Source organism: Drosophila ficusphila, unplaced genomic scaffold (genome assembly GCF_018152265.1).
Source record: "Drosophila ficusphila isolate 14025-0441.05 unplaced genomic scaffold, ASM1815226v1 contig_414, whole genome shotgun sequence".
Lineage (NCBI taxonomy): Eukaryota > Metazoa > Arthropoda > Insecta > Diptera > Drosophilidae > Drosophila > Drosophila ficusphila.
In genome coordinates this window covers 6,108,415-6,120,301 of record NW_025064328.1, presented here as the reverse complement: position 1 = coordinate 6,120,301, position 11,887 = coordinate 6,108,415, and the positions used below count along the sequence as shown (strand labels likewise).

The 11,887-nt window shown below is 37.6% G+C and overlaps 4 protein-coding genes across 4 annotated transcripts; 3 read left to right on the top strand and 1 right to left on the bottom strand.

Annotated features, from left to right (window-relative positions):
* The first annotated feature begins 4,282 nt into the window (after window positions 1–4,282).
* Window positions 4,283–4,654, top strand: LOC108086667. The gene has a single exon (XM_017183648.1). The coding sequence runs from the start codon at window positions 4,286–4,288 to the stop codon at window positions 4,652–4,654; it is 369 nt and encodes a 122-aa protein (XP_017039137.1). The 5' UTR covers window positions 4,283–4,285.
* Window positions 4,655–5,145: 491 nt separating this feature from the next.
* Window positions 5,146–5,566, top strand: LOC108086619. Its single transcript, XM_017183595.1, has 3 exons — window positions 5,146–5,225; window positions 5,280–5,419; window positions 5,475–5,566. Exons 1-3 carry the CDS (start codon window positions 5,146–5,148, stop codon window positions 5,564–5,566), a joined length of 312 nt encoding a protein of 103 aa, XP_017039084.1.
* A 65-nt stretch (window positions 5,567–5,631) lies between these two features.
* Window positions 5,632–8,424, top strand: LOC108086653 (luciferin 4-monooxygenase-like). The gene is made up of 4 exons (XM_017183637.1): window positions 5,632–5,856; window positions 5,909–6,116; window positions 6,178–6,364; window positions 7,273–8,424. The coding sequence occupies exons 1-4, from the start codon at window positions 5,716–5,718 to the stop codon at window positions 8,327–8,329; spliced, it is 1,593 nt and encodes a 530-aa protein (XP_017039126.1). The 5' UTR covers window positions 5,632–5,715; the 3' UTR covers window positions 8,330–8,424.
* Window positions 8,425–10,385: 1,961 nt separating this feature from the next.
* LOC108086668 lies at window positions 10,386–10,776 on the bottom strand. Its single transcript, XM_017183649.1, has 2 exons — window positions 10,542–10,776; window positions 10,386–10,474 (listed from the first exon to the last, which is right to left on the bottom strand). Exons 1-2 carry the CDS (start codon window positions 10,774–10,776, stop codon window positions 10,386–10,388), a joined length of 324 nt encoding a protein of 107 aa, XP_017039138.1.
* Between the last annotated feature and the right edge of the window lie 1,111 nt (window positions 10,777–11,887).

Genomic DNA, 11,887 nt, shown 5'->3' with positions numbered 1-11,887 from the left:
ATGCTACACGCCAGGCCAAGACACGAAAAATAATTGCAGCAAATTGTGTGTTTCGGATATGTATTTGGGGAGCCAGGTATTAGCCGCGCTTTAAACGCTCGAAACACTTTCGTTTCGAGGAAAATAAAACATTGTATAATCAGCATTAGGCAGCGGCCAATTGGCAATCATTTCTGGGTACAAATTAAAATTATATTACAACATTTTCTTAGACAACAACAACAACGAGAGCCCACTGATTACAGGAGACCAAATCGAAAATGCACTCAACCATCCAGCGAGCCAAAGCCGAAATAGTCGAAAGAGTCGAAAGAGTCGAAACAGTAGAAACAGCAACCAACTAACCAGGCCGAAACTGACCTGCCCGAAAACAGCGAAAATGGCGAGCGGACCGACGACGGACTTGGGCAAAATGAAACGAGACGAAGCGAAGGCGGTCGAAAGTGAAAGTTTTGTTGTTGTTCAAGATACTGTAGCTTTAGCTTTAACTCAATCTGAAGCTGAAACTGCAACTGAAACTAAAGCTGCCGCTTTCCGATTTACTGTTAAACGGGGGCGCAGTCGCCGGTGATTGCCGCATTGGCAGCATCACGCGAACTGCAGCCTGCAAATTCATTTGCCGCATCCGAATTAAATAATTTTGATTGCAGCGCCAGCAATCAAATAGAGATCTCCTTAAGGCAGTAACAGCTTTACATTCCAATGCACTTTTTGCTACCCATTTTATTGGCTATTTATTTGAGGTGTAAAAGTCTACGCAAAAAGGTTACCAATGTCTCATTAATCAGTATTTGAATTTAATTGTATATTTTAATTAATCAATACCTAACTTTATGTGAAAATATATATTCAGTATTTGAAATTAATTGTATTATTTAATTTATCAATAGTTAATGATTAAACTCTATGTGAAAAGATAGATAGATGCAAAAATGAAAGGAATTTTTTTTTATGTCTACATACCTCTATTTTGAATGCACTTATAGTTACCTTTCTAAAAGAAATATAGTTACTCCATTAAATTGAATTAAATTCTCATAATAACATATAATATTTTATATAAAAATCCGTACCCTCGATTAAAACCGAATACACCTCTGAATACCCTGTACTGCAATAGTCATCAATCCCCTGGTAGTGGCCATTGCCAAATGCGGCCAACCCGCTGACAACTTGCAACTTCCTGCAATGCGACAAAAGCCAAAACCCGAACCCGTTGGCCGCAACTTCAAGTGGCATCTTCAGGCCACAACTCTGCGCTCTTCCACATTTTCCCCTCTGATTTTTGCCTTGGTTTTTTTGTTTTGCTTTTATCCGTCTTTTGTCTCCTTTTTGCGCTCATCAATTTTCACTGCCACCAAGCGAATCGCTGATTAATATGATCCGATTTGGGATGCCACTGGTCCGTGTTATATAATTGATCTTTTGTTTAGAGTCTATAGCTAAATTGAGTCTGGCGAATTGATTAATGGGCAGCGGCTTCATTAAAAATTAAAAATGCCCCACAAAGTCATGACACCACTCGAGGGGAAATGCACTTTAATAGGAAGATATATCATACCGTATTTATGGAATTTCGTCAGATTGTGTTTCTCGGTTCAATTTATGATACGAGCTTAATTAAAGTTTTATCTTCAAAACCATTTTAAATGAGAATGATTAAAGATATACAACAATGAACTTAATTATATTGACACAAAGCTACTATTAAAATAAATCGATTTTTAATCGTTATCGCTAATAATAAATCTATGAATTGAAGCCCTTTAAAGAGTAAAACTGCTGTAACCTGTTTCTAAAAAAAGAGGAAACCATTAAGCCATAGATATTCATTAAGCTCGAATTTACTTAATAGAGCGTCCATTCAATCACAGTCCATTTAAGCCACCATTCATAAGGCGAAGTCACATCGAATCAATAGAAAGTGCGGCAAACTTTTCACTACCCACACATTATGAACAGTTGACATAGTTGGCCAGGCAAGCAGAATTGTGCGATATGATGACTTAGACATGTTATCGACTCAATGGGCAACTAATTGCTGGCCTAAATGGATGCTTGACTTGGCTTGGAGCCTGCGGCTAAACTGTAAACACCGCGCGACACGCACACACGAAATCGTTCAGAAAATAATGCATAAATTTGCATTATTACTGCGGCTGGTAAATTGCCAAACTCTAAACGGTTTCTTTCCACAAATACCTCGCTGATTGCGCTTAGAAGCCAACTTTAATTCCGAGAAATAGCTCCCAAAAAATATAAGCAGAGAAGTGGGTAAAGTAAGAGCTCTTTAAAAAAAATCAATCCAAAGCCAATTAACGAAACTGATTTGCGGCCTTGACCAAAAATCACTTAACAATGCCGTCAACGGCGTTTAATAAAAATGCGTTTATGGCATAAGTAAACTAACAAAAAGCAATACAACAAAAACAAAGCACTCGATTGTAAAGAGCAAAAAGTACAAAGTGCACACTGATTGTTTTCAATTGGTTTATTTTTTTTTTTTTTTTTTGCTTCACGCACTTCTGAGTGCATTGGGAAAAAATACAAGAGTTGGGAAAAACGCATTTTGTTTGAGCTTTATTTATAATTTCAACAAGGAGTAATTACTTTTATTAATTGGACTCACTAGGCCTAATTGTGTTTACTTTTATTTAAATTAAATGGAAACTAAAAGAACAATACAAATAATACAAACATGTAAATACAATACGAACAATGTACTGAGATTTATATTAATTAATACTAACATTTTTAAGAAAGGTTAAAGCGTCTTCACAATTTTATCACATTTATTTATTTAATTGCATACTTGTGGGGTGCGTTTAAAATAACGTGTAGATTACGTATACGTATGTCTAGTAAACCACTTTATGTATTTAGGCATATAAACAATACCCCTAAAGACTTTCACTGAAACAAATTTAAGGAAAGTTGATTTTACATATTCATGAAATGCTTATTAAATTCAGTAACTCATTAATGAACTGACAGTGGGTAAGATAAGAAAAGATTTATATACAGGCAGGCTCCGGTTTTCACTTTTTTTTTTCGTTTTCGTTTTTGGGCGAAAACGTACGTTTTCGTTTTTGGTGCTCCGGTTTTCACAAACTTTTTGTCATCGTTTCGTTATCGGAATTGTTCAAACAGCTGACTTTTTTTGGTCAAAAGTAAACAACGCGAAAAAATGACTTTTATATTTTCAATTGCCTGTTTTGAAGCCAAAAGAAGGCAGAAATTGATTTATTTAAGAAAATCGAGACATCTTAGATGCAAAACATGTGTTTTTAATATGTCTGACGATCGGTAAATTAAGTTGTCTTACTTACATTTTCAAAAATTTCAAATAAGCCACCATCAGAAATCAGCTGTTTTCCATAATAAGGGGCTGCCACCTTTTTTGCAGTTTTCATTCCACTATTCTTAACAACTTTTTCACTGCACTTTTTCCATTTAAGAAAGAAAATTAATCATATTTATTTATAAGAAGCTTATTTGACTATTCTTTACAAATATTTTTTTCTTCGTTTTCAATTTATAAGTATTTTTAAGTGGTTGTTTCGTTCCACTACAAGTACGGCAGCATTAACGATAACTTTGGCAATAGATTTATCGAGCCTTTAGCAAAACGAAATTTGTTGTTGCCGACGGCAAATATTTTATGTATGAAATCAAGGTGGGGTCAGAAAATAATTATTTAAAAAATAAATACGAATTAGATTGACCTACTGATGATGTGAAATGAACATCAATAGACCAAGGAGTCATCTATTTTTTTCCTTTTGAAATTAGGAACCGTTTTGATGTAGAAAAAGGCATTTACTTTTCATTTCGACAAAAAAAACTTGACCGTTTTTGAAAACGAAAAATTCTTGTGAAAGTGAAAACCGGAGCACCAATTTTCGTTTTTGAAAACGAAAACGAGAGAATCTTGTGAAAGTGAAAACCGGAGCCTGCCTGATAGAGTATGTATTTATAAAATGTATGTTTTAGACAGAAAGTTCAAATTCCGAATTGACCTTTAGCTCACTATTTTTAGACTACTTCATAGCAGTTCACGTAAGCCAGTGGCAATGGACCAAGACCACCCAAGGTGTCTTTCTCACACGTTTTGTTCATCTGCCAATGCCAAATGCCAAACTCTCACCATATCTTTTTACGTTTGCACAGGTGCCGAGTGCCGAAGCCATTGGACTTGGCCAAGAAGAAAAAACTCGAGCCACTATAAATAGTCCGGGCTCTTAAGAGAAATGGCAGTTAAGACCGTAGTCAAAACCCGAGCAAAATGAAAAGCGTGCTGCGTGTGTCGACAGTCCTGTTTATCCTGTCAGTTATTTGTTGCTTTATTCCCAGCTGTTTGAGCGCCAGTTCATCGCCGAAAGTCTGTGTCCTGCAAAACTGCGACTGGAACTCGACGGTGAATGTCTGTGGCAAGTATGGCCGCTCGAATCTGTGCAATCGCTTCAAGAACAGCTGCACCATGCGGTACACCTCCTGCGTAGGCTCCACCTCCTACACGACGGTCAGTCTGTCCCAGTGCTCCGGAATCAGTGTGGGATCCCGAGGAATCTGCGGCGGATCCTCGTCCTCATCCTCATCCTCCTCATCATCATCGACAGCAAATGTTATTCCAATTATCGTACGCAGGGGTTGACTCCTACTCATGTTAATAAAATATATTTAAATTAATCAGAAACAAAGATTTGTTATTTAATAGGAATATAAATTTATTTGAATAATTGTTTGTTCATATATTATTAATCTGAAGGGTTTTTAACTATTTAGATACCACAAAAAACCTTAAAGTTTAACTGGGTTCTGTTTGCTATGTTAAATAGTACTAATATTTCTTTTTTTTTAAGGTAAATAAATGTATACTCTGTGAACAGCCGATTCCCCAAAGACTTTATTAGACCTAATAAATATTGATTTAAAATAGTAAAATAAACATAAAATACTCAAGGCAAAACCCGCGAAATCGAATTCAAATTATAAATCATTGTTGGCTCAGCTGACTTTTCGCTTTATTATGTATATTAGCAGAGCAAATTGTTTATCGTTTTAGAAAAACCAACTAAGTTGGATTGGTATAAAACCCCAGATGAGCAAATGGTTCATTTAAATTAAATTTAAATTTAAAGCACGATGAAAGCATCATTCTTCTTTTGTATCATTCTGGTGGCTTTATCTTTTCTGATTGCTTCCGGCAACAACACCAATAAAGGGTTAGAATGTTCAGTTTGTGAAGTACTAAGTATTTCTAATACAAAATCTCCCAGATCCCAAGCTTGTCGTCAAAATGTCCTGAAGACCTGCACTTCCTCCACAAGAAGTTGCTCTCGTTTGGGAAAAGCCAACATCTGTCAGGCTTTCAAGAACGACTGCAAACGACAACTAAGCAACTGTGACAACGTGATGAGTAAGAGAAGCTCCAGATCTGAAAGAAATATATATTTTAAGCCATTTCATTGCAGTCTATCGAAAGGTGGATGCGGCTCACTGCCGAGGTTTTCTCATCGAAGTGCCCCGACCTTGTAGAAGTGGAAAATCCAGCAAGATTGCTTAAAATGTTTGTCATGTTTGGATGGAATTTCCTCATAAAGTTAGCATTGTAAAACACTAAATCGGCTATAAAAATGATCTAGGTATGTTGGTGTTTTGGGCCAGTTGTTCATATTTTTCGACGGAGAATAGAACGTACAAAGCTATCGAGTAATGGCGCAACCCTCAGTTATTTATAATGAGAAGGAAAGAATATGGAGTGGACCGCAACAAAAATCCCTTTACAATGACGATACTTCTGTGGGAGAAGTTGTATTCGATAATATGAGAAATTGGCCAAAGAACGTGTGCCAGGTGAGTTTCAGCTGTTAAAGAAAAATAGAAGATTTTAACTATTTCCATTAAGATAAATGACAGCGACGGAGTGACACTGACTTATGAGAAGGCTCTAAATTGGGCAATTCGAATAGCGCAGTCCTTTAAAAGCCGAGGACTAACCCATAAGGATGTTATTGGTATTGTGGCCCAAAACTCAACCTACCTATTTCCTCTCGCGGTGGCGTGTCTGCTAAACGGAACACCCTTTCATTCTCCTCATTTAGTTCTGGATGAAGGTTTGCAAAACTAATTTTATACAGCCCCTTTACTATTCACAAAAAACTTTTTATTTTACAGATACCACAAGAAATATTTTTTCCGTAACCAAGCCGAAGTTGATTTTCTGCGATGGAAAAGTTTATGAGAAGACTCGAGCAGCCACCATTGAATGGCAACCTGAGATAATAACTATAACCGATCACATGAACGGCGTTCCAAGCATTGAAAGCCTTTTGGAACCCACCTCAACGGAAAGGTTTTACCAGTAAGCATATTTAACCTGTAATATAACTTATTATACCCTTGCAGAGCAAAAGGGTATTATAATTTCAGTCAGATGTTTGCAACGCAGTGAAGGAGACACCTCAGACCCCATAAAGTATATATATTCTTGATCAGCATCACGAGTAGAATCAGAATACGTCTGTACGTCTGTCCGTCTGTCCGTCTGTCCGTCTGTCCGTCTGTCCGTCTTTCCGTCTGTCCGTCTGGCCGTCTGTCCGTCTGTCCGTCTGTCTGTTTCTCTTCAAACTAGTCTCTCAGTTTTAAAGCTATCTTGCTGAAACTTTCCCAAAAGGTGTGTAGTTATTGCACGCAGTATATAAGTCGGAACGGGCCGGATCGGCCGACTATATCGGATAGCTCCCATACGAGGGAATGAAATGAAAAATTCTCCCGCCGTTGTTTTTCATCAGATCGACTTGAATTCTTCAAGATGGCGTTTTCCAACTGTTATTGAATTTCAGATTAAATTTGATCAAAATCGGATAACTCAATCATATAGCTGCCATAGGAGAGATCGAAAAATATATATAGAATTAATGGAAATAAATTGATAGCATCGCTGTTTTTTATCCCACGAGCATGATTTTTTGAGTATCAAGTTTTTTAACTAGCCTTGATTTATAAAAAAAATTTCATAAAAATCGGACAACTATATCATATAGCTGCCATAAGAAAGATCGAAAAATCTATATAGAATTAACGGAAATAAAATGATAACATTGTTATTTCTTATCAGAAAATCATGATTTTTGGAATATAGAGTTTTCTAACGACTCTTGAATAGCAAATAAAATTTTCGAAATATTTGATGACTGCAAGGGTATATAAGCTTCGGCTTGCCGAAGCTAGCTTCCTTTCTTGTTTTTATATTGTTCTTATGATTTTCAGACCAGAATCCTTAAAGGAAGGCGGCCAACAAACGGCGGTAATAATCTGCTCCTCGGGTACAACTGGTCCTCCGAAATCTGCTTGCATCTCTAACCAGAGGCTACTGAAGGCTGGCCAAACGAACAGCGAGACTGTACTTTTCAACATAAGTGCACTCGATTGGCTATCCGGAATACACATGTTTCTCAGCACTGCTTTGCGAGGCAGCACCCGAATCATCAGTAACAGTCCTTTCGAGCCGCATCATATAGCACATCTCACTGAAAAGTACAGCATTAACACCTTCTTCCTCCAACAACAACATTTCTCGATTCTGACTGCTTGTCCCACGATTTCCCCGGATGCATTTTCAACCGTTCGAATTTTGATCTTCGGTGGAGGACGGTTGACCCCATCCAAATGGCAACAAGGTCAGGAGCTTTTCAAGAACGCGATTTTAACGAACGCTTATGCGCTGACAGAATCGGGTAATATAGCTAGAGCTTTTGGAATTCAAAGCAGATTAGCCGCTGGGGAGCCAGTGCCAGGTGTGAAAATCCGTATTGTGGATGAAAACGGGCAAAACTTAGAGCACAACCAAGTTGGAGAAATATTTGCACACACGGGTATGATTTGGAAAGGATACTTTGGAAATCCCGAGGAGACGGCTCGCATGCAGGACTCCGACGGCTGGTTCCACACTGGAGATCTGGGCTACTTCGATGATCAGAACCTTCTTTATATAGTCGATCGAAGCAAGGATACTCTCAAGAACCAAGGCATACATTACTCGCCCGCTGAGATCGAAAATATAATATCAGAGCTTGAAGATGTGCGTGAAGTATGTGTTGTCGGAATTTACGATGAGCAATCGGGATACTTGGCAGGTGCTCTTATTGTAAAGCGAGAGGGATCCTCTTTAACTGCCAAGGATGTTATTGATCATGTGGCCAAGCGAATTCCATCAGACTACAAACACCTTCATGCTGGAGTTCGGTTCACAGATGAAATCCCAGCCAATCATAATGGGAAAACCCTACGCAAGGCGGCGCTAGAAAAATTTAAATCTATAAAATAGATTTAAATATACATATAACATAAAGAATGGTATCCAATGATTACTAAATAAAATGAAATGAAAAGCAATTTAAGCTTTTTATGAACAGCCTAAAAGTATATTCTTTAAAACTCGATGAAGAATGCTGAACTCTTCCTTTTATTTAAACAGCAAATTTTGATAATATTTCTAATGCACACACGTGACGTGATAATTGAGTTTTTTAATGATTATTAGATTAAGAAATATTTACACAAATGCGAAAGAATTTAATAACATGTGGAATGAATTAAGACTGGGTAGCAATGCGTTCAATTCAAATAGATTTATTTGCCCACAAGAAAGGAGGAAAGGTAAATAACTACCAAGGTCACAAATTAAAAACAAATATGGGGTAGTATAAAAGTAGAAAACCGCAATTGGCAAGTGAACTAGACATTGAAATGCGACTGACTTTGGCTCTTCTGGCTGTGATCGTTCTGATCGCCGTGGCCACCGAAGCCCAAAGGAATAGGAGAGTGACGAGGACCAGAACCAGGAATTTAGGTAACGTAAATGCACGAACTAAAAGGACGAGGGCCAGGAATTTAAGTAGAGCTAATGCCCGAACAGCTGCAGTAAGAAGACGATCGGTTAATGCTCGAAGATCCAATGGAAAAGCGGTGATAGTGATTACCAACGGTAGTGGCTCGTCCAGCAGTAGCTCCACTCCAGCCTCCCGCTGCAGAACCACAACCACCAGCTGCTCCGTCAACTCGAATGTCTGTGCTCGATGGAGTTCCACCCGCAGGTGCCATCGCTTCATGAACAGGTGCCTCATGGAGCGGGCCAACTGCCAGACAACTGTTTCAAGTGAGTACCATCCAATAATTGTATTCAAAAGTGTCCCAGAAATATCTAACATCAAGATTCTAAACAAATTTATATAGATTTTCGGTTTTTAGTTGGTTGAAACACTTTTTGTTAGAATATTAAGTACATTTTTCTCAATAAGAATATCTTATACATATTTATTAATTTTTAATTTAACCTCTAAATTCCTTTTTTTCATAGGCTGGAATGTGGTTAATCTTGGGAACTGTTCCAGTATAACTGTAAACAATACTGGAACTTGCACAAGTACCTTCTCATCGTCAACTTCAACGAGTTCCACTTCCAATTCCGCAATTGCCAGCATCCTGTCTTCCATTCTGGGATCATCGTCTTCTTCTTCGAGTATCACGCCCATTATTATACAAAGGGGATAAAGGGATACTTACGAAATTATAAAACATTTCAAAAAGAAAAGAAAAGAACACACTACCATTTAGTATTTTCTAAATCTTTCTTTAAAGTAATTTCCAGTTCGCACATGGAACAAAAATGTTTGTGTGGTTGAGACAAAGAAACCCAGTGAAGATTTATTCAAAAATTATGCTAATACTTTGAACTTTCGCTGCAAAAATGTTTCGTAATGACCTATATTTCAGTGGAACAAACAATTATTTATGTGTGTGCAGGAGTGTTCACTGTGCCATTCTAATTGCATCCGCAGGCGTTCGCCATCCGCATCCGCTGTATACAAAAAAAAAAAAAAAAGAAAGAAAATTGCGAAAAATTGCAAACTAAAAAGCGAAGCTCCATAAATTTACATTGTCCGCGTGTGTGAGTGTGTTTGTATGTTTGTGTGTGTGTGTGTGTGTGGGCCAGTGCGCTTGTCTGCGTGGCCATAACCATAATTTTACCCTCGTTTTCCCCGACTGCCAGCCAAGTAGTGCGATTTATGCGAATGCAATTAAAAAAGGGCGAAAAAAGGGAAAACGTTAAAGCATACATCATGGCGATATGAAAGCCATTAAAAGCTAAACGAGTTGCAAAAGCACCCGAAACCGTTTAAATGAATCGTTTTCGCAGTCAGATCGGCCCTGAGATTGAATGCCAGAATCGGGAAATTGAACAATGTGTGGCTTCCGGTGAAGTGGCAATAGATTTTATTAAATAAAACAGGAAAACGTTTAATAAATAAGAATACATTTGAATGGACCATAAATATTGAAACCATAAATAGTTAAAAGTTAGTTGCTTTGATTAACCCAACTTATGTGCAAGTTCCAGTTCCTCCAATTGGGATATTATTATTTATACATTGTGTGAGTACATCAGCCACCATTCCAAGTTGGCCATAAACTGTAAGTAGTTTTAAATTTAAATATGAAAACTTATATATATACATACTTAGAATGTATATACTTACTTGTGTTACCCTTGCAGCTATCCAGAAGATATTTACAATCGTTCTGGTAGTATTTGCATGAATAGATGGCAGCATTATTGCCATCAACGCCAGTTTGAACACGAATGCATCTGGGAGTGGTTTTGGAGCAGGTCCTTTTGGTGCTCCACAGGCAATAGATCTGCCTTCGTCCCTCCAGTTGGTAAGTCAGACTCAAAATCACCAAGGTGGACATTACAAAGACAATAAACTTCATGGTGACTCTTAATTGTTTCGATTGATAGCTGGATGCTAACTGCCTTGGTTCAATTGTAGCACTCGATTTTATAGTAGTTACCTTTTTCCATCTCTTTGTCGACCGCAAATATTTGACCTCCAACGAAAGTGAAATCCGAGAACAGCAAGCTGGCTTTGAGCATTTTAAGCTTTGCTTTTTTGTTTGTCAAAATCTGGCGTAGAAAAGGCAAAAACCAATGTTTGCCCGTTCAAATAAAAGGCGGCAGCGCTTAGTTAATAATGAATAAATACGAATTGTTTGCAGTGAAATTGGAGCAGACGGATTTCAGTTTAACATAGAAGACATTGGGAAAGGTTTTAGAAAGTTTAGAAAGTGGTTAAAGAGCTCTTATTTATTAATTCTTGAAATGATTTATATTATCTTAAATTTGTTAAAAAGGAAGATATTCTTTCAGCACATTGCTGATGATATCATTTCACCTTCTGACTCATCTATATGCTCGGTTTCGTCAGTATTATTTGACGAAATTTTTTAATTAACATGTCCTTGGTGTACGAATTTCGTGAACTTGCCGAAAAACGCCTTGTATAATTACCCCAACCCCAGAGAGGCCAGGATAAAGCAGGAGCAACACAATTACCAAAGCGAAATTGGGCAGGAGCTGCAAGACCGGCAATTGTGAGTATTCGTATTCGTATTCGTATTCGTAAGTAGAAAAGTTATCGCTCCTTCCCGCTCTCCATGCGTCAGAGCCATCAGTCTTCCTTCCAGCCTGTCCGTCCGTCCATCATGTGAGTTTTAAGTCCCCAGTTCCCTTCACTAAGAGAAAATCCCCTAAAGTTTAAAAAAAAGAAATAAAATTAAGTACAGTAAAAGTACTCATTCATTACTCATTTTGTTTACATTTTATATAATATTTATTATAACCTGTTTCCCATTATGAATAGGAAATGAATACTACCCAAAAATAACATACCATTCGTATACAATTCGATTTTAACTTGTCAACGTTTTTTCTCTCGCAGCACATTTTCCCATTTCCAGATTGGCTCCTCACATTTCCATGTCAGACTTGCGTCGGCATGTCATGTCACGGACTCATTTCGTTGCATTTCCATGTAAAACTGTA